Source organism: Pseudophryne corroboree, chromosome 8, assembly GCF_028390025.1.
Source record: "Pseudophryne corroboree isolate aPseCor3 chromosome 8, aPseCor3.hap2, whole genome shotgun sequence".
Classification (NCBI taxonomy): domain Eukaryota; kingdom Metazoa; phylum Chordata; class Amphibia; order Anura; family Myobatrachidae; genus Pseudophryne; species Pseudophryne corroboree.
Genome location: NC_086451.1, coordinates 392,521,249 through 392,544,565, shown reverse-complemented (window position 1 = coordinate 392,544,565; position 23,317 = coordinate 392,521,249). Strand labels below are relative to the sequence as shown.

Sequence of the window (23,317 nt, the reverse complement as noted above, 5' to 3'; positions counted from 1 at the left end):
GTAATGCTTCCGCATTGTTCTGCTATTATTCACAGGTATGTGCATGTGAATGCCGCCGTGGAAACCCAATTGTAACTACTAGCATGCTGCCCATGCTCATAGTGTGCCCCTGGGTCCCCCTCACTATGCAGGGCAGCGGGAGCGTCTTACTCCCACTGCCTGCGAACGCAGTCCAGTTCTTTGCTATGACAATGGCAGCCATCTAGGGGGAGGCAGCATCAGTGCGGCATTGCGGGGGCACTGCGGGTAAAATGAGGGTATGCCAGAAGTGTTTTCAGGGCAGCTGCATGATATCACATGCAGCCGCTCCAATAAAAAATGGCGCTGGACCACCTGTCAGTACAGGGTCGACGTTAAGTCGATGCTTCCGCAATTAAATTGCGGATGCATCACGGGGTGGTGCCACACACATGCTGGGCAGCCGGCCCTGTGCTGGATGGCCCCCAGCATTTGAGTAGATGGACACAGATCTTGCTGCAGGAAGCAAGATCTGCGTCCATCTCTGAATAATCCCCAAAATTCTCACAGAGCTAACTTAATTAATTAATTAAAAAAATACTGCATACGTACCTCTCCTCTTACCATAAAATTATTAGGGATAAATTACCAATAAAATGCACATGTATTTCAACAAATGAAACATAATACCAATTGTCAGGAATAAGTGAATAATATAAGTGTTATTTTAGCAAATGCACACAGTGGCAAAAAATAATGGAGCCCTCCAGCTGGAATGGAAGCACAGACAACAGTAACGCCTGGTGCAGGAAAAAATCTGAGTTCATGACACCAAAAAATACACTAAAGTACTGTATAACAGGAAATATAAGACACATAGCACCAAATGTAATAGGATGCAAGATGCTGAAATTGCTGAGATTTGTGAAATTTAAAGTAGCAATGCTTATTAAGGGAAAACCAACCTGGTTTTACCTTACTAAATATTGGCAATTCAAATATGACTGTTAAAGCGCCAAAATCTCAACAGTTCAGAATACCTCACTCTATTACATTTGGCCCATCAGGTAATAATTACGAAGCAGCGGCTTTTCTCGGCAGGTTTCAGGTGATGCATTGGCATTAAGGACCTGATTCTGAGATGGAGGCAGATCATTGCACATGCAGCCAGGTCCATGTCCATCTCCTCACATGCTGGGGGCCGCCTAGAACAGGGCAAGGCCACCCAGCGTGTGTAGCGCCACCTCACGATGAGTCTGCAATTAAAATGCGGACTTTTCGAAAAAAGGTTGAGCCCTGGCTGCACTGACAGGTGGCCCGCCACCATTCTTTTTGATCCGAGTGGCTGCGTGTGATGTCACTCAGCCACCCCAAAAACGCTCCCGGAAGACCCCTGTCCGGCCCGTCACCCCCTCCCCCACACACACACACACACACACACACACACACACACACCAACGCCGCGTCGCCACCCACCGCTGTCAATCACACTGCGGCCACCTCCTTCCGGGATGAGTGTAAAGCATGCTGGGATTTACACTTACAGATGAGTCCTCATACATCATTGCTTCAGTCGCGTCCAACAGCCCCTTTTAGCGCGCCAGGAACCTTGGGACTCTGCAAGCGTTGGCCTTATTTTTTTTTGTCAAAAATGTGCCTTAGTGTCAACGCAAAGTGCCTAGGACACACCAGCAGACTGTGCTGATTAATTTGATATGCGATACTTGTATATCTTTGTGTGACTGAGTCTTTGAATTTGTATACCAAGTGCTACAATGTAGCACACACAGTTTTTTTTCAATACAAGTTTTGTTCTGCTCCATATACACACTCAGGACCTTGGGCCTGAATCAGGTTGGATCGCTATAAGCGATCCAACTGCAAAAGTACAATGAGGACGCGGGCGCATGCACAAGGCCCGTCCTGCGCATGCGCCCGCATTTTCTGTGGTCAACCGCAAAAAATGCAAACGCCTCTGCCTGTCAATCAGGCAGAGACGTTCGTGGGGCGGGAACACTCTGTTTTCTAGGTGGAGATGAAGCGTTGCAGGGGCATTGCGGCGCGAATGGGGCATGGCAGTGGTGTGATCAGAAAAAAAAAAGCGGCAGGCTTTCTGCAAGTGCAGCCAAGCTGCGCCGGCAGGAGTCTACCCCATTTTTTGCAATCAAGCAGAAATTGCGGTGCGATCGCAGTTTCGGCTTGGTCAAAGGGGGAGCCGAATAGCTTAGCAGAATTTGCAATCCTTGCTGAATTAGGCCCCTTACTCAGTAAGGATTGCAGATTCTGCTTTCAGTCACATGCTGGGGATCGCCAATCAGAGGGCAAGGCCACCCAGCATGCTTCCCACCGCCTACTAACTGCGATCACGCGGTATCCGGTCTTTAGGTCGACCACACTCGACAGTCATTATGTTGACCACTAATGGTCGACATGCTTTAGGTCAACATTGCCTTTATATAAACGCGACCACTGGGTCAACGTGTCAAAGTGTCAACACATGAAAAGGGCGACATGAGTTTTCATTTTTGTAAAAAAAATGCAACTTTTTCTTACTTGTTCATCCACGTCGACTACGATTGGGAATAGTAACCTGTGCTGAGCACAGTGGTAGTGGAGCGAGGCACCTTTCCTGAAGCATGGCAACCTTTTTCCACATCGACCTTTTCCATATCGACCTCATGACCGTGCCGGCCTATTTCAGGTGTTGACCTAGTTACTCTCGACCAATAGTGGTCAACCTAATGACTCTCGGCCTAGTTAGGGTTGACCCAATGAACCACACCTGATCACGCTGTAATTGCGATTGCATCACAATTACATCGTGGTCACAGAAACTGTCGGTGCATCCTGCTGACGCAGCCTGACTGCAATGGCAGGAGACTTGCCCAAAAATTTTTGATCGGAGCAGCTGCGTGTGATGACATGTAGCCACCCCGAAAACGCCCCCAACACGCCCCAGTTTCCCCGGCGCCATCCCGAAAATGCTCAGTCGTTGCCCCCACACCTGCCCCGCGAATGCCACTGCCTGTAAACTGATCGCGCACGTGCATGACGGAACCTGCACATGCACACAGAGGGCTGTCTCACAAATTGCGGTCGCATCACGTTTGCACGTTTGCAATGCGACCTGAATCAGCCCCTCAGTCACACACAATATACAAGTGTCATATATTAAATTATTCTGCACAGTCTCTTGGTGCATTCTAGTCAAACTGCGACTAATATGCATTTTTGGCACACAAAAAAAAAAAGACACCAGACGCTAGCAGGGTTGCAGAACATGGTGGCTCACTCGTACCAGGTATCTCACGCTGTGTGGTGTATTGAGGCTAGATGATTGATACATCTGTAATGCTGCTGCAACTTCAATTTTCCGCCTCAAACCCACCAATAGGCTGTGGCTTACAAAAGCCACCTGTTCATAAATATTGCACATAGTCCATTAAAAGTAACCAGAATAACAAGCTACATACAGAAGCTAAGCACTTACACTACTGGGGTTTTATTGGACACAGGTGAATGCTGAAAAAAGGGCTGGAATGCCCATCTGGCCCTTCTGACAAATCAGAAGGGCCAATGGCCTGCTCCTGCCATGCAGAGGGACTGGGACTGGCTGGGCACTCTGTCGGCTGCCTGGTTAATATAGACACAGGGGCTGGCCACGAGGCCAGGACCCCATGACACATGCCACGCCCCTATGAGCTGTGACCATGCCCCCTTTTGGTGTGCCTACTACAACACCAGGGCTGCTAGACATCCTCAGTCCACCCCTGGCTGGAACTTAATACATACCTCCCAACTGTCCTGATTTTGGCGAGACAGTCCCGTTTTTAACGGTCTGTCCTGCTTTCCCACCTGCAGGTCACAGTGTCCCACGGTGGGGGGGACAGTTGGGAGATCTCCCCTGTCACTTGCTGCTCTGAGCAGAGCAGTGGTGAATAGATGCTGTGCGCATGCGCACAACGTCTATTCCCCGACAAGAGAGGGACAGGGGCCATGGCCAGCAGCTCACTGAACGCTGGCCATGCCCCCATAGTGACACAAATGGGGGCGTGGCTTGTGATTGTGGCACTTCCCGTGAGGCCACACCCCTTACCACAAGACCACACCCCCTTTCTGCGATGTCACATGCCCAATTCCAGATTGCTGGGCTTGCCTACAGCGTGACACAGGGGAGTCCGATCTGCCAGGTTTCCTGGCGCTTGGAGATGACGTCATCTCTAAGTGTCAGCCCCAAAGACACTGCCCCCGCTTGCAGTGTAAACAGTACCGATACAGGATATACACTGTGGTGTAAAAGGGGGAGTCCCGGTTCTGACCCGGCTTTGAACCGTGTTCCAAATCCTGGGTCAGACCCGGGATGTTGGTGTAAAAGTGGTATAAGAAATTCCATAATCATCACTCAGTTCTTTTATTATTGCAATTTCAACTTAGAAGTCAGATATCACCTAATAACAGGATCTACCTTCTCCATTTTGATCAGGAAACAGTCTATATAATCCCTGGGATTATTCCTGTCCAACGTCTTCATATTTTTCTCCACTCTTTTCCTGATATAGTCCGTTATAAATGTAAAATTCTTCGTCAGTTGTTTATGAGGTCCTGGCATGTACCTCATGAGGTTTGGGTAGATGTTGTATATCTAAAAGAACAAGACAGAAGCAACAGGTCAAGGCCCAGCTGATCAGTACCTGCTCCCCCACTCTCAGCGCCCCTACCACCACGCATTTCTCCCACCACAGCCACTCTCGTCCCTCTTCCATTATCTACTCACCACTAAATTGTTGCCTTGTGGTTTAAACCAATGTGATAATGAAGTAAAGCAGTTAAAATTTGGGGTAATTAATTTATTTTTAATATATATTAATCAATTCTGCACTGAAAGCAGAGCTGGCCTCAGCTATAGGCAATATAAGCAATTCCGAGGCCATTCTTGGAATGTCTAGGGGCTTTCAAGCATGTCTGCAGTACTGTATCTTAAACTGGGAGGGAGTAGGGGACAGTCTGCAAACTATTTCTGCTCTACCAACACTGTTGCTTACACTTGTATACACTGTTGAAACACTGTTGATTAGACTTGGCAAGTACAGTGCAGACTGTCCCTTACTCAGCGTGAGTGACTGACTTGTAAGAGACAAAGAATGCACATGCCCAGAGACTGCACTTATTGGACCTCACTGTGACATATTCACTGACTACAGTATGTACGGTTATTACTGGACAGCTCCATATGATACCACATGTGCACTTAGGCAGACTGTTCCAAATAATACGGACATCACCTATACAGTTTGTGCTTAAAGTGTGCACATGGGGGAGGGTGATCCTGTCATTCTGTGTGTGTCCCTTATACCTGTGCAAACCCAAGGTGTCTGCAGGCACGTAACATGGGCAGTGTTCTCCCCACACTTTATTACTTAGTCAGTCCACACCGTAGAATTCCCCTGCCCCCAGCACTGCAATGCAGTCAATAAGTTGCGCTGCGCTATCTCTATATGAAACGTCAGTGCAGCACGTCTTTCAGATGTGTCAGACTGGAGGGCAGAGCGTATCTCGCCCACAGTATAAAATAAAGGGCATGCGGTTGCAGGGGGTAACAAACACCAGCAAACACACTGAATAGTGAATAGAGTGGCTGGTTGCTACATGTTTGTTACTGGTCTTTTTGTGTAACCAGCAAGTATGGCAGTATCTGGACGTTCCTGTCATCTGTGTCCATCCAGCAAGTTGGGCCGGCTATCTTTGTCCAACCAGCATGAGCACAGTATCTCGGCAAATGTATTTGTGTCCAAAAAGCAAAAATAAGGGTTGAGACTTGCAAAGGACGCCATACCCTGTGAGGCCACATCCCTTGTAGCAATAGAATGTTTCTTTAGCGGGTGCGAGCACAAGCATGCACCCACCCCGCGAATATCATAGGTAGGATGCATGTGTATGATGCACAAGCTGACCACTCGCCCTATCATAGTGCCCCCTTGTCATTCTGTTCAAGATCTGCCCCTGTGCGGAAGTCCGGCTTTGGGCTGACTACTGCAATTGGAGCTATCAGCAGCAGGAGCTGACAGGCCAGGTACAGTCAGTGAGGGCAGCGAGGAGCAGAGGCAGAACTCTGGGAGGCAACGGAGTCATCTGCCGCCGGCAGTGGCGTAACTAGAAATTTTTCTCCCCCAAGCCAAAAAATCCTTCGCCCCCCCCCCCCCCCCCATACCCCCCGTAATTGGCAATAGCAAAGGTAGAAAAATGCGCGCGCCAAAAAGGGTGTGTGGCTTTGTCGAAATGGGCGTGGCTTTGCGTGGAGGGCCTGGCATTGCAGGAAAAGACTACCTTATACCACAGTTTTGCAACCTGCACGCCCAGACGTTGGCCACCACAGGAAAGAAAAATAATCCTGATTCATGCCCCTTACATTATTTGTCATTTTTCCTCCTTATAGTAATGCCCAGTATACATTATTCCACATACTGCAATGGCCCTTAGACATTATTCCACACACAATAATGCACATGACACAATATGCACACACTGTAATGCCCCAGACACATTATGCCACACACCGTAATGCCTGTGACACATTATGACAGGAATCGCAATGCCCGTTATACATTATGCTACACACTGCAATGCCCCTGATACATTATAGCACATACAATGTCTGTGACACAGTATGACACACACCACAATGATCCTGAGACATTATACCACATACCACAATGCCCGTGATATAGTATACAACACACCGTAATGCCTGATACATTATGACACACACCGTAATGCCCATTACACATTAAGTTCTACAGTAAGGCTTCTAATTACTTTTAAATTACCTGCTCGTTGCCAGGGGTTTCATGCTCTTGGTTCCATGCACGGTGCCAGGGGTTTTCATGCTCAGGGTGTCATGCTCGTTGCCAGGGGTTTCATGCACTGGGTGTCATGCTCGTTGCTAGGGGGTAGTGCTTGTTGCTAGGGCCATGCTCCCAGTGCCACATATGCCCCCAGCGCCAGATATTCCCCCACAGTGCCAGGTATATGCCCCTAGTGCCAGATATTCCCCCACAGTGCCAGGTACATGCCCCCAGTGCCACATATACCCCCCCCAGTGCCACATATGCCCCCTCAGTGCCTGCTCCCGCCAGTGCCAAATATTCCCCCACAGTGCCACATATGCCCCCTCAGTGCCTGCTCCCCCCAGTGCCAAATATTCCCCCACAGTGCCAGGTATATGCCCCCAGTGCCAGATATTCCCCCACAGTGCCAGGTATATGCCTCCAGTGCCAGATCTGCCCCCACAGTGCCAGGTATATGCCCCCAGTGCCAGATCTGCCCCCACAGTGCCAGGTATATGCCCCCAGTGCCAGATCTGCCCCCACAGTGCCAGGTATATGCCTCCAGTGCCAGATCTTCCCCCCACAGTGCCAGGTATATGCCCCCAGTGCCAGATCTGCCCCCACAGTGCCAGGTATATGCCCCCAGTGCCAGGTATATGCCCCCAGTGCCAGATCTGCCCCCACAGTGCCAGGTATATGCCCCCAGTGCCAGATCTTCCCCCCACAGTGCCAGGTATATGCCCCCAGTGCCAGATCTGCGCCCCAAGTGCCAGATCTGCCCTTACAGTGCCAGGTATATGCCCCCAGTGCCAGATCTACCCCCACAGTGCCAGGTATATGCCCCCCAGTGCCAGATCTTCCCCCCACAGTGCCAGGTATATGCCCCCAGTGCCAGATCTGCCCCCCACAGTGCCAGGTATATGCCCCAAGTGCCAGATCTTCCCCCCACAGTGCCAGGTATATGCCCCAAGTGCCTGCTCCCCCCCCCATGTGTTGGAGGGACACGGAGCGCATCGCGCGTCTCTCCTGCCTCCCCCCCCCCCCCCGCTGGTCTAATAAAGGATGTGCCGGTTCGTGAGCCAATCAGAGCTCATGAACGGCAATTCCTTAGACCGGCCGGGGGAGAGCCAGGGAGGGACACAGGAGAGACGCGCGATGTGCGTTCCGTGTCCCTCCAACACAGCAGGGAGGGAGAGGAGACCGCAGATTGACATGCGGACGCTCGTCCGCATGTCAGTCTGTTCTAAGTCAGTGGCGCCCCCGCAGCCCCTCGCCCCCAAGCCACCGCGAGGACTGCGGGGGCAGTAGTTACGCCACTGGCCGCCGGGCTCCTGCTCTGAAGGGGGGCACCACTCCTCCCATTCTGTGACACCATTGAATTAAGTTAATTAATAGCTGCCACTGTCTTTTTAGTGGCCAACTTCCTCACTGGTCCCTACACCTTACAAATCACACCCTTTTCATTATACTGAATATACACATTTTACAGGTATCACACCCAGGATTAGAAACCACAACCTATTACACTGGAAGCAGACACCTTACTGATGGAGCTGTTGCTCCTGTATAGGAAATATGAGAATTTTAACTATATGAAGATACTTCTCTGACAATTACACGTAACTTCATATAGTTAGAATTCTCATGCTTCCTCTACAGGAGCAAATAACGCCATCAGTAAAGTGTCTGCTGTCAGCGTAACAGGTCATGGGTTCTAATCCTAGGTATGACTGCTAAGAAATGTGTGATTTAAAATAAAAGACAATTAAATGTATAAATACAGTATATAATTTTTTTTCAGAACACTCCATACACACACACACACACACACACACACACACACACACACACACACACACACACACACACACACTCACATACTGTACATATATTTATCTTAATATAGGAAATAGGGGGGCACCAATATTTATCTTGCCTCCGGGCGACTGTGACGAACTTACGCCACTGACAAGGAGATATCAAATATGGCTGCAAGAGGAGGGTTGCTGCACATGACCAGCAGCAGCAACCCCTCCTCCCATGGGCATAGGCGTGCGCACGGGGGGTGCCTGGTGCGCACAGGCACCCCCTTATGTCCGGCACCCCCGCACTGCACGCCTGCAATCTGAACATTGATGTCTGCTTTAGTACCTGATGGTTGGCGCAGCGTGCGGCTCTGCACTCGCACATCTGAGCAGAGCCGCCTGTGGTAGCGCCGGTGCGGGTACAATGCGGCGCCGGCACAGCTGAAGGGGCAGTCAGTGTATGATGCCCCTAACAAATATGGCGGCCGCTCCGGGAGGAGGGCTGCTGCACATGCCCGGCTGCAGCAGCTCCTCCTCCCATGTTCCTTGCGGAGGCACTGCGCCGCCACTGAGCCAGGACCATGCTAGCCGCCACCACAAAGTTCAGGGGCGGACCAGCACATGAAGCAGTGTATTTTTTATAAAAGTAAGGCATTTCACCTGTATTCAAATGTGTCTGGGCACGTATGTGTGTGTATATATATATATATATATATATATATATATATGTGTGTGTGTGTGTGTATTTATAAAAGTAAGGCACATTACCTATATATATATATATATATATATATATATATTAGAGCTGAGCCAAGCATTCAGAGTTTTCTCTGTGTGTATGTATATATATATATATATATATATATATATATATATTAGAGCTGAGCCAAGCATTCAGTGGTTTCTGTGTGTGTGTGTGTGTGTGTGTGTGTATATATATATATATATATATATACATATATATATATATATATATATATATATATGCAGCGAACAGCAGCACTCCTAACGGACTTGTAAATGAGGTCGAAGTAAAGTCCGAAACTTCGCTATCAGACCTACTGTAGGTGTCTTGTCTCATTTACAAGTCCGTTAGGAGTGCCGCTGTTCGCTGTTTCTGTATCCAATTGTTAGCTGTGCACCACAACAGTTATCTGGGAATACTGATTTGGAGTGCCTACTGATTTGGAGGATATATATATATATATATATATTTATTATGTGTGTGTTTAACTATATATATATATATATATATATATATATATTACACAGATGTCGTTATGTTACATGCCATATTATCTCTTCTTTCAGTGATTTCGATGTCCGTGTTTGCGGTTGTTATGTGATGGTGATGTCACAAGCATGCGCCGCTCAGCTGTAGCGCCGGCATGCTATTGTGGGCGATGCTGGCGGGAGCTGCGCCTCGCTTCCGGTCCGGTGGTCGGCCGCGGACGCCCGTCAGTTACAGCCTGTTTTTCACTGGGTGAGGTAGCAATTTAAGGTAAGAGTGTGTTTATTGTAATTCATATCCTGAAGACGGTAATACACCGAAACGTTGATATTGAATATTCCTGAGTCTGTCATTTTTTCCGAGTGCCGCACCTGCTTGCTGTGTATGTTTTGCTGGTGATCCAGCATGTGAGGGCACCGGGACACGCTATGGTATGGATTTAGCGAGTGCCAGTTACAGTGCATGTTGTATTTGGAAGGAAGCCCAGTGGATCATTGGAAACCTTCTTAACGTGGCACCCTCCGTTATTTATTGGATTTGCTACATTACCTAATCGTATGGATCTTTTTCACAAATTGTGATTGTTTTTATGAAGGACACTGCATCCAGCAGCATCTTGGCACATAGTTGCTTTACTTGTACTGAGAGTACCCTTGTATGATTATTGAGCACGGTTGTTGATTATTACACACTGAGGTGTGTGTGGAGAAATGGCCGAATTTAATGATGATGATCTACCATTTAACCCTGCATTATACCCGATTGGGGATACATTTGGATTCTCTGATGTTGAGATTGATGGTATTTTACACAAGGAATGCCTTAAGGATACACCTGAGGCTGCTAGTGCTGACATCATTTATAGAGATTTACTGCGGCTAAAGAAAAAAGAATTAGATTTTTATTACCATTCCATAACCCTGAGCGATTACTATAGGTCTAAAAAGATACCAAGGGGTTTCCGGATAAGGAATTGTCCTACGATTGGCCGGTACGATCCCGGTTTTTGCAAAAAATGGACAGGGATCTTAAATAAATGTTCCTACGACCTGATCATCTTGGTCATTGATCAATCAAATAAAGAACTAACAGCTATCAAGGAGAAAATTGATGCGTTTGAGAAAATCCATCTACCTGTACTGAGTATTGATACAGAGATAGATTGGATTGCAAAATTGGAGAATAAGATCTCTATTTATAAGCGGGATCTTATAAAATTTAAAAAAGAGAAAGCCCAGAAAGTGGATAACGATTATGAATACCACAAGGTATACAGATGGCTTACAGAAGGTGATGAAGGGAATAATATGAGACGGAATTTCCAACGGAATCGCCGATATCCGAAATCAATGCATGACACGGCTTCTTCACAAGAGCAATCTAGCAGTGCCAGTGAATCTGGCAAGAAGTCTACCGGGCGACGTCAAAAACGATTCATCCCTTTAGCGGTAACTACACGCAGGAAATATGCCACCCAGGCCACAGACCAACAAGACGAGGTGGACAATGCCGTCGACAAAGGACGTGGCAGAAAGCCGCCAGTACCGCAAAGGAAGTAGTTTGTAATCTTTCCTCATATGAACTCTCTCAATCAGAGGTTAGTCTTTTACAGAAAGGACTTTCTTATATACCATCATGCCCTTTTAACACGCTACAGTGGCAAGTTGATAAGTACAAATTACAAAGGAAACTGAAGCTAAGGGAATTCTTTGGGAACACGGAACGTGTCCACATTAATGATAAATGGGTTATTCCCACACAGATGAAACAATTTGCGTTGAAATCAACCTTTGAACCTGTTTCTCTGAACGCATCGATTAAAACCTTCATGAGACTGTTAGAAGACGATGTTAACAAATTACAAGTGAGTAATAAGAATCATCATCCTAATCTCACTTTATTGGAACGCCATGCCATTAAATCGTTGTCCTCCAATAAAGATCTAATCATTCGCCCTGCCGATAAAGGCGGGGCAATTGTACTGCAACATCTCACTGACTATAGGGCTGAGATTCTGAGACAATTAAGCGAACAAGAAACCTATGGAAAGTTGGCCTCTGATCCCAGTAACATCTTTAAAAAGGAACTTGAGAAAATTATCCATGGAGCGAGAACAGCAGCTATTATAATTGATGAACTGGGGGACATGCTTGTACCTGAATATCCTATCACCCCCATACTATATACCTTGCCCAAAACACATAAGGGTCTTCCCCTTCCCCCCCCGGGCAGACCTATAATCTCTGCCAGGGGGTCCCTGTCTCAACCAGCTGCCACCCTGATTGATGCCATCTTACAACCTCTTATCCAGAATAATGAGTTTTTTCTTCTTGATACAACAATGTTTTTGAACAAATTATCTACAGTTGGTTCATTACCGTGTGATGTATGGCTGGTGACGGCTGATGTCACTAGCCTCTATACGATTATTCCCCATGATGCAGGTATCTCTGCGGTTAAAAAGATCTTGGTAACTAATGATCAACTAACGCCAGCATTTGTAGAATTTCTTTTACAGCTTTTAGAATTTGTGTTGACCAAAAATTATTTTTTGTTTGATGGGGAGTATTACATACAGAGGTTGGGGTGTGCTATGGGATCTTCTGTAGCCCCTGCATATTCGAACTGTTATATGTTTGAGATTGAACAGGATTTATTTTTTTCTGATCAAGAGGTGAGGTCACAGGTTCTCTGTTATATGCGGTATATAGACGACCTGTTTTTAATATGGCAGGGTACCGAAGAGAGTCTCAGATCATTAGTTAAACTACACAATGACTCTGATTGTCCAGTAAAACTCACGTTAGAGATGAGTCAATCTCAGATCCATTATTTGGATGTTCAGATTACGTTGACTCAAGAGGGGCTGATCACGTCGGTTTTTAATAAGCCGACTGACCGTAATACCATCCTACATATTAACAGCAATCATCCACGTGAACTTAAGTTAGGTTTACCCTACTCCCAGATGGTAAGAGTACGTAAAATTAATTCTGATCCAGATATGGTATGTAGACAACTGGATGAAACAGTACAAAAATTTATGGAGCGAGGCTATGATTACAGGAATTTATGTAACATCAAGGAGAAGGTCCTTAAACTTGATAGGAGTACTTTATTGCAGAAAAGGGTAAAAGTGAAATCATCAGACAGATTTCCCTTTGTTAGTAGATATAACGATTTATCTCCTGATATCAAGAAAACTACTAAGAACAGATGGCCGATCATACAGTCAGATATGTCCCTCCATCTTGGACAACAGACCCTAATGCCATGTTATACTCGTGACAGAAACCTCAGGGATTTACTTGTGCGCACTGACATCAGCGACCCCAATAGAGCCACTCACTTTTTAGCCAACAAAAAATGGGGATGTTTCAGATGCACGTGCGCTAGATGCAGTTTTATGATACCGGGTGATAAGTTTCCTCACCCACACTCAGGCAAAATGTATCAGATCAGACATCATCTCACCTGTAATAGCATGTTTGTGGTTTATCAGATTATATGCCCTTGTGGGCTTTCCTATATTGGGAAAACCCAATGCAAATTTAAAGAGAGAATGTCTGCTCATAGGTCGGCAATTAGAGCTGCTATTAACAGCGGAAAGAGTGAACAACCGGTAGCTAGGCATTTCTCTGCCAATAGACATAGTTTATCAAGTCTTAGGTATAGAATGATTGATCACATTCCCCCCTTACATAGGGGAGGTGATCGTAATCGTCTATTACTTAAACGTGAAACAGAGTGGATTCACCGATTGGACACATTGAGCCCCCGCGGTCTCAATGAAACGATTACATGGTCCATGTTCATATAATGTTATCAGATGAATTTTTGTTTTGGTTGAGTATAATGTTAATAATCATTACCTAATGCTTATAATCAAGTCAGGGATACAGAAATATATATGTGATTTTATTACACAGATGTCGTTATGTTACATGCCATATTATCTCTTCTTTCAGTGATTTCGATGTCTGGGTTTGCGGTTGTTATGGTTATGGTGATGTCACAAGCATGCGCCGCTCAGCTGTAGCGCCGGCATGCTATTGTGGGTGACGCTGGCGGGAGCTGCGCCTCGCTTCCGGTCCGGTGGCGGCCGCGGACGCCCGTCAGTTACAGCCTGTTTTTCACTGGGTGAGGTAGCAATTTAAGGTAAGAGTGTGTTTATTGTAATTCATATCCTGAAGACGGTAATACACCGAAACGTTGATATTGAATATTCCTGAGTCTGTCATTTTTTCCGAGTGCCGCACCTGCTTGCTGTGTATATATATATATATATATATATATATATATATTTGGAGCAAAGGGATGAGGTGTTGGCAAGCGACCAATGGTGTCAATTAATATTATGAGAGCAGGTAATTTGCCTGCAGCCCCCTGGGACGGGAGAGAGGGTGCTGTAACAGGAAAGACTTGTACACAACAGGAACTGGATGATCTCAAGACTGAATATTTCTTATTTGAAGCACAGAGAGCACAAGATATAGAACAAAGATCTATTTATCTACAAAAGGCTAAAAGAAGGGAAGAAATTCTAGCATTGCTGAAAAAACAAAGAGAGGATCGCATTAAGCCCTGCATCACCCCTTGATGAAGTCCATGAGGGACGAAACGCGTTGGGTGCCACTCTGATTATACCTCAATCTCTGAAGTTAAGCTATTTTTATCTTTCATCCTGCACATTTTATGCCTTATCTCCTATGTTTTTATGTTCTCTTTTATGAATTTGGCATATTGAAATTTCCTATTTATTATTTTACTTTTCACTTTTTTATACATTATTTTGCATAGGTTGAATTTTTTACTGTTAATATTTTATATAATACCCCTTTTTTTAGTGCTATGTTTTCTGAAATAAATTTTATGTTTTCATAATTACCTGCTCTCATAATATTAATTGACACCATTGGTCGCTTGCCAACACCTCATCCCTTTGCTCCAAATTAAAAACTTGAGGCATATATACCAGTGCCTTATTATCTTTTGAGGTTAATAAGCTGACGCCCTAATAGTCCGGAGGGAGTGTCTACCAGGTCCTTTTTTGGTAATTATTCAGAATACATGGTTCCGATACTGACGTTTTTATTTTAGATACTGTATCTGTGGCGCTGTAAGCTTCTCTGGTACACACATATATATATATATATATATATTGTTTGGCTGCCGGTCTGCAGCAGATTTGTAATAGTAGCGCCGGGTATAGGAGCCAGTGCAGTGCCGCACCACCAAAGGCCGCCGACCATAGCCTCCTCCGTCCTCCTCCATTGCACTGCCGCTGCCCTCTGCCTCCTCCTACGCTGCACCCCCGCCGCACTCAGCCTCCTCTGCCATCCTCAATCCTTCTCTGCACCATCTCCGAGGCCTCATACTGTGTGCTATAATGTGAATTTTGGCTCATACTGTGTGCTATAATGTGAATTTCGGCTCATACTGTGTGCTATAATGTGAATTTCGGCTCATACTGTGTGGTATAGTGTGAATTTCGTCTCATTCCGTGTGCTATAATGTTAATTTCGTCACATTCCGAGTGCTATAATGTGAATTTTGGCTCATACTGTGTGGTATAATGTGAATTTTGGCTCATTCCGTGTGCTATAATGTGAATTTCGTCTCATTCAGTGTGCTATAATGTGAATTTCGGCTCATACCGTGTGCTATAATGTGAATTTCGGCTCATACTGTGTGGTATAATGTGAATTTTGGCTCATACCGTGTGCTATAATGTGAATTTCATCTCATTCTGTGTGCTATAATGTGAATTTCGGCTCATTCTATGTGCTATAATGTGAATTTTGGCTCATTCTGTGTGCTATAATGTGAATTTTGGCTCATACTGTGTGCTATAATGTGAATTTCGGCTCATACTGTGTGGTATAGTGTGAATTTCGTCTCATTCCGTGTGCTATAATGTGAATTTCATCTCATTCTCTGTGCTATAATGTGAATTTAGGCTCATACTGTGTGGTATAATGTGAATTTTGGCTCATTCAGTGTGCTATAATGTGAATTTCGGCTCATACCATGTGCTATAATGTGAAAGGGGCACCAGTACTAGATAGTATAAGAGGTCCTACTTTTGTGATGCATAATGTGTATAATGGGTATGTAATGTGGCAAACTATACTGAAGGACACGTCCCCTTTTGAGTGGTCATACCTTCACTTTTCCATACCCCCACTTTACAATTTCCACTTCGACCACTGTATGTATGTATGTATATATATATATATATACATTCACACACACACACACACACACACACACACACACACACACACACACACACACACTATAGCCCAGTAGGCGATGCTAGTCATGCCACTCTAATCGTGCACCCCCTAATAAAATGTGCTGCGCACGCCTATGCCCATGGGCCTTTGTGGCGACACTGTCTCCCTACAGCCATGGCACCACCCAGCCTGCCACCCCCACCTCACAAAGCGCAGTTATGGATTTCGGGAGCTGCAGGGGCGCACAGCCACACTGACTGCCAGCAAGCTAGCAAGCAAAAGTAAGTTTAAAAAAAAAAAAGCTACTAGCATTACTAATGTGGGGCACATCTGTATTGTTATTATTGTGTGGAATTATGGGGGTCATTCCGAGTTGTTCGCTCGCAAGCTGCTTTTAGCAGCTTTGCACACGCTAAGCCGCCGCCTACTGGGAGTGAATCTTAGCTTATCAAAATTGCGAACGAAAGATTAGCAGAATTGCGAATAGACACTTCTTAGCAGTTTCTGAGTAGCTCCAGACTTACTCGGCATCTGCGATCAGTTCAGTCAGTTTCGTTCCTGGTTTGACGTCACAAACACACCCAGCGTTCGCCCAGACACACCTCCGTTTCTCCAGCCACTCCCGCGTTTTTCCCAGAAACTGTAGCGTTTTTTCACACACACCCATAAAACGGCCAGTTTCCGCCCAGAAACACCCACTTCCTGTCAATCACATTACGATCACCAGAACGAAGAAAAAACCTTGTAATGCCATGAGTAAAATACCTAACTGCATAGCAAATTTACTTGGCGCAGTCGCACTGCGGACATTGCGCATGCGCATTAGCGACTAATCGCTCCGTTGCGAGAAAAAAAATAAGAATTTACTTACCGATAATTCTATTTCTCATAGTCCGTAGTGGATGCTGGGGACTCCGAAGGGACCATGGGGAATAGCGGCTCCGCAGGAGACTGGGCACAAAAGTAAAAGCTTTAAGACTACCTGGTGTGCACTGGCTCCTCCCCCCATGACCCTCCTCCAAGCCTCAGTTAGGATACTGTGCCCGGACGAGCGTACACAATAAGGAAGGATTTTGAATCCCGGGTAAGACTCATACCAGCCACACCAATCACACCGTACAACTTGTGATCTGAACCCAGTTAACAGCATGATAACAGAGGAGCCTCTGAAAAGATGGCTCACAACAATAATAACCCGATTTTTTGTAACAATAACTATGTACAAGTATTGCAGACAATCCGCACTTGGGATGGGCGCCCAGCATCCACTACGGACTATGAGAAATAGAATTATCGGTAAGTAAATTCTTATTTTCTCTGATGTCCTAGTGGATGCTGGGGACTCCGAAAGGACCATGGGGATTATACCAAAGCTCCCAAACGGGCGGGAGAGTGCGGATGACTCTGCAGCACCGAATGAGAGAACTCCAGGTCCTCCTCAGCCAGGGTATCAAATTTGTAGAATTTAGCAAACGTGTTTGCCCCTGACCAAGTAGCTGCTCGGCAAAGTTGTAAAGCCGAGACCCCTCGGGCAGCCGCCCAAGATGAGCCCACTTTCCGTGTGGAATGGGCTTTTACAGATTTTGGCTGTGGCAGGCCAGCCACAGAATGTGCAAGCTGAATTGTACTACAAATCCAACGAGCAATAGTCTGCTTAGAAGCAGGAGCACCCAGCTTGTTGGGTGCATACAGGATAAACAGCGAGTCAGATTTTCTGACTCCAGCTGTCCTGGAAACATATATTTTCAGGGCCCTGACTACGTCCAGCAACTTGGAATCCTCCAAGTCCCTAGTAGCCGCAGGCACCACAATAGGCTGGTTTAAGTGAAAAGCTGAAACCACCTTAGGGAGAAATTGAGGACGAGTCCTCAATTCTGCCCTGTCCGTATGAAAAATTAGGTAAGGGCTTTTATAGGATAAAGCCGCCAATTCTGAGACACGCCTGGCTGAGGCCAGGGCTAACAGCATTACCACTTTCCATGTGAGATATTTTAAGTCCACAGTGGTGAGTGGTTCAAACCAATGTGATTTTAGGAACCCCAAAACTACATTGAGATCCCAAGGTGCCACTGGAGGCACAAAAGGAGGCTGTATATGCAGTACCCCCTTGACAAACGTCTGGACTTCAGGAACTGAAGCTAGTTCTTTTTGGAAGAATATTGACAGGGCCGAAATTTGAACCTTAATGGACCCTAATTTTAGGCCCATAGACAGTCCTGTTTGCAGGAAATGCAGGAAACGACCCAGTTGAAATTCCTCTGTAGGGGCCTTCCTGGCCTCACACCACGCAACATATTTACGCCAAATACGGTGATAATGTTGCACAGTTAGATCCTTCCTGGCTTTGATCAGGGTAGGGATGACTTCATCCGGAATGCCTTTTTCCTTCAGGATCCGGCGTTCAACCGCCATGCCGTCAAACGCAGCCGCGGTAAGTCTTGAAACAGACATGGTCCCTGCTGGAGCAGGTCCTTTCTTAGAGGTAGAGGCCACGGGTCTTCCGTGAGCATCTCTTGAAGTTCCGGGTACCAAGTCCTTCTTGGCCAATCCGGAGCCACGAGTATAGTCCTTACTCCTCTCCTTCTTATGATTCTCAGTACCTTGGGTATGAGAGGCAGAGGAGGGAACACATACACTGACTGGTACACCCACGGTGTTACCAGAGCGTCCACAGCTATTGCCTGAGGGTCCCTTGACCTGGCGCAATATCTGTCCAGTTTTTTTGTTGAGGCGGGACGCCATCATGTCCACCTTTGGTTTTTCCCAACGGTTCACAATCATGTGGAAGACTTCTGGGTGAAGTCCCCACTCCCCCGGGTGGAGATCGTGTCTCCCTGCAACTTCCGTCATTGCCCTCCTGCTTCTTGTGCCGCCCTGTCTGTTTACGTGGGCGACTGCCGTGATGTTGTCCGACTGGATCAGCACCGGCTGACCCTGAAGCAGAGGCCTTGCCTGACTTAGGGCATTGTAAATGGCCCTTAGTTCCAGGATATTTATGTGAAGTGACGTTTCCATGCTTGACCACAAGCCCTGGAAATTTTTTCCCTGTGTGACTGCTCCCCAGCCTCTCAGGCTGGCATCCGTGGTCACCAGGACCCAGTCCTGAATGCCGAATTTGCGGCCCTCTAGAAGATGAGCACTCTGCAACCACCACAGGAGAGACACCCTTGTCCTTGGAGACAGGGTTATCCGCTGATGCATTTGAAGATGCGATCTGGACCATTTGTCCAGCAGATCCCACTGAAAAGTTCTTGCGTGGAATCTGCCGAATGGAATCGCTTCGTAAGAAGCCACCATTTTTCCCAGGACCCTTGTGCATTGATGCACTGACACTTGGCCTGGTTTTAGGAGGTTCCTGACTAGGTCGGATAACTCCCTGGCTTTCTCCTCCGGGAGAAACACCTTTTTCTGTACTGTGTCCAGAATCATCCCTAGGAACAGCAGACGTGTCGTCGGAATCAGCTGCGATTTTGGAATATTTAGAATCCATCCGTGCTGTCGTAGTACTACTTGAGATAGTGCTACTCCGACCTCTAACTGTTCTCTGGACCTTGCCCTTATCAGGAGATCGTCCAAGTAAGGGATAATTAAGACGCCTTTTCTTCGAAGAAGAATCATCATTTCGGCCATTACCTTGGTAAAGACCCGGGGTGCCGTGGACAATCCAAACGGCAGCGTCTGAAACTGATAGTGACAGTTCTGTACCACAAACCTGAGGTACCCTTGGTGAGAAGGGCAAATTGGGACATGGAGGTAAGCATCCTTGATGTCCAGAGACACCATATAGTCCCCTTCTTCCAGGTTCGCTATCACTGCTCTGAGTGATTCCATCTTGAATTTGAACCTTTGTATGTAAGTGTTCAAGGATTTCAGATTTAAAATAGGTCTCACCGAGCCGTCCGGCTTCGGTACCACAAACAGCGTGGAATAATACCCCTTTCCCTGTTGTAGGAGGGGTACCTTGATTATCACCTGCTGGGAATACAGCTTGTGAATGGCTTCCAATACCGCCTCCCTGTCGGGGGGAGACGTTGGTAAAGCAGACTTCAGGAACCGGCGAGGGGGAGACGTCTCGAATTCCAATTTGTACCCCTGAGATACTACCTGCAGGATCCAGGGGTCCACTTGCGAGTGAGCCCACTGCGCGCTGAAATTCTTGAGACGGGCCCCCACCGTGCCTGAGTCCGCTTGTAAGGCCCCAGCGTCATGCTGAGGACTTTGCAGAAGCGGGGGAGGGCTTCTGTTCCTGGGAAGAGGCTGTCTGCTGCAGTCTTTTTCCCCTTCCTCTGCCCCGGGGCAGATACGAGTGGCCTTTTGCCCGCTTGCCCTTATGGGGACGAAAGGACTGAGCCTGAAAAGACGGTGTCTTTTTCTGCTGAGAGGTGACCTGGGGTAAAAAGGTGGATTTCCCAGCCGTTGCCGTGGCCACCAGGTCCGATAGACCGACCCCAAATAACTCCTCCCCTTTATACGGCAATACTTCCATATGCCGTTTGGAATCCGCATCACCTGACCACTGTCGCGTCCATAACCCTCTTCTGGCAGAAATGGACAGCGCACTTACTCTTGATGCCAGAGTGCAAATATCCCTCTGTGCATCTCTCATATATAGAAATGCATCCTTTAAATGCTCTATAGTCAATAATATATTGTCCCTGTCCAGGGTATCAATATTTTCAGTCAGGGAATCCGACCAAGCCACCCCAGCACTGCACATCCAGGCTGAGGCGATTGCTGGTCGCAGTATAATACCAGTATGTGTGTATATACTTTTTAGGATATTTTCCAGCTTCCTATCAGCTGGTTCCTTGAGGGCGGCCGTATCAGGAGACGGTAACGCCACTTGTTTAGATAAGCGTGTGAGCGCCTTATCCACCCTAGGGGGTGTTTCCCAACGCGCCCTAACCTCTGGCGGGAAAGGGTATAATGCCAATAATTTTTTAGAAATTAGCAGTTTTTTATCGGGGGAAACCCACGCTTCATCACACACCTCATTTAATTCATCTGATTCAGGAAAAACTACGGGTAGTTTTTTCACACCCCACATAATACCCTTTTTTGTGGTACTTGTAGTATCAGAAATGTTCAAAACCTCCTTCATTGCCGTGATCATGTAACGTGTGGCCCTACTGGAAAATACGTTTGTTTCCTCACCGTCGACACTGGAGTCAGTGTCCGTGTCTGGGTCTGTGTCGACCACCTGAGGTAACGGGCGCTTTAGAGCCCCTGACGGTGTTTGAGACGCCTGTACAGGTATTAACTGATTTGCCGGCTGCCTTATGTCGTCAACAGTCTTTTGTAAAGTGCTGACACTATCACGTAATTCCTTCCATAAGACCATCCAGTCAGGTGTCGACTCCCTAGGGGGTGACATCACTAATACAGGCAATTGCTCCGCCTCCATACCATTTTCCTCCTCATACATGTCGACACAACGTACCGACACACAGCACACACACAGGGAATGCTCTGATAGAGGACAGGACCCCACTAGCCCTTTGGGGAGACAGAGGGAGAGTTTGCCAGCACACACCAGAGCGCTATATATATACAGGGATAACCTTTTATAAGTGTTTTTCCCTTATATAGCTGCTGTATAGATTTATCTGCCAATTTAGTGCCCCCCCTCTCTTGTTTTACCCTGTTTCTGTAGTGCAGGACTGCAGGGGAGAGTCAGGGAGCTTCCCTCCAACGGAGCTGTGAGGAAAAATGGCGCCAGTGTGCTGAGGAGATAGGCTCCGCCCCCTTCTCGGCGGCCGTTCTCCCGCTTTTTTATGGAAAAACAGGCATGAGTTAAATGCATCCATATAGCCCAGGAGCTATATGTGATGCATTTTTTCCCCCCTAAGGTGTTTATATTGCGTCTCAGGGCGCCCCCACCCAGCGCCCTGCACCCTCAGTGACCGGAGTGTGAAGTGTGCTGAGAGCAATGGCGCACAGCTGCGGTGCTGTGCGCTACCTTATTGAAGACAGGACGTCTTCTGCCGCCGATTTTTCCGGACCTCTTCTGCTCTTCTGGCTCTGTAAGGGGGACGGCGGCGCGGCTCTGGGACCCATCCATGGCTGGGCCTGTGATCGTCCCTCTGGAGCTAATGTCCAGTAGCCTAAGAAGCCCAATCCACTCTGCACGCAGGTGAGTTCGCTTCTTCTCCCCTTAGTCCCTCGATGCAGTGAGCCTGTTGCCAGCAGGTCTCACTGAAAATAAAAAACCTAAAACTAAACTTTTTTCTAAGCAGCTCAGGAGAGCCACCTAGACTGCACCCTTCTCGTTCGGGCACAAAAATCTAACTGAGGCTTGGAGGAGGGTCATTGGGGGAGGAGCCAGTGCACACCAGGTAGTCTTAAAGCTTTTACTTTTGTGCCCAGTCTCCTGCGGAGCCGCTATTCCCCATGGTCCTTTCGGAGTCCCCAGCATCCACTAGGACGTCAGAGAAATACCGAGCGAACAACTCGGAATGACCCCCAATGTGTATTATGGACATTACCAATGAGGGGCACATCTGTATTGTTATTATTGTGTGGAATTATGTGTATTATGGACATTACCAATGAGGGGCACATCTGTATTGTTATTATTGTGTGGAATTATGTGTATTATGGACATTACCAATGAGGGGCACATCTGTATTGTTATTATTGTGTGGAATTATGTGTATTATGGACATTACCAATGAGGGGCACATCTGTATTGTTATTATTGTGTGGAATTATGTGCATTATGGACATTACCAATGAGGGGCACATCTGTATTGTTATTATTGTGTGGAATTATGTGTATTATGGACATTACTAATGTGGGGCATATGTGTAAGGTACATTACTGTGTGGCATTATGCAGGGTTGGACTGGTCCACAGGGGCACATGGTAACCCCCCGGTGGGCCCCACTGCCTGAGGGGTGATGGGTCAGATGCAAAATCTTGCCTAGAGCATTACATTGGCTAGGGCTGGCTCTGACTGAAAGTATGCATAAACTGCTGTTTCCACATGTTTAGGGAGGAATTAAATGCAATAAGACAGCATGAGATATGAGGGATACTGCATCTCCTGCTTTCTGGATGGCAGTCCTTGCAGCAGCTGTCCTCATGGTTTTCTATGGGGATGAAATTTAACAAGATCTAGAAAGTGAAGCTCTGCAGATGTTGCATGCTTGTTTACCACAATCTTCCGATGGGGTAAGCATAGTGACTGCAATGGGGCAGCCCTGCCAGAGAGGGATCTTGTTAATACTTCTCTGGTGGGCTGCAGGACATTCCAATGT

At 46.9% G+C, this 23,317-nt stretch overlaps 1 protein-coding gene across 1 annotated transcript in view; it reads right to left on the bottom strand.

Annotated features, from left to right (window-relative positions):
* The window catches only part of LOC134949244 (cytochrome P450 2F2-like), a 101,979-nt gene that overhangs the window by 33,050 nt on the left and 45,612 nt on the right, over nucleotides 1–23,317 (bottom strand). The window contains exon 5 of the mRNA XM_063937720.1: nucleotides 4,424–4,600. Coding sequence (XP_063793790.1) covers nucleotides 4,424–4,600 — 177 coding nt within the window. The remainder of the gene's footprint in view (nucleotides 1–4,423; nucleotides 4,601–23,317) is intronic.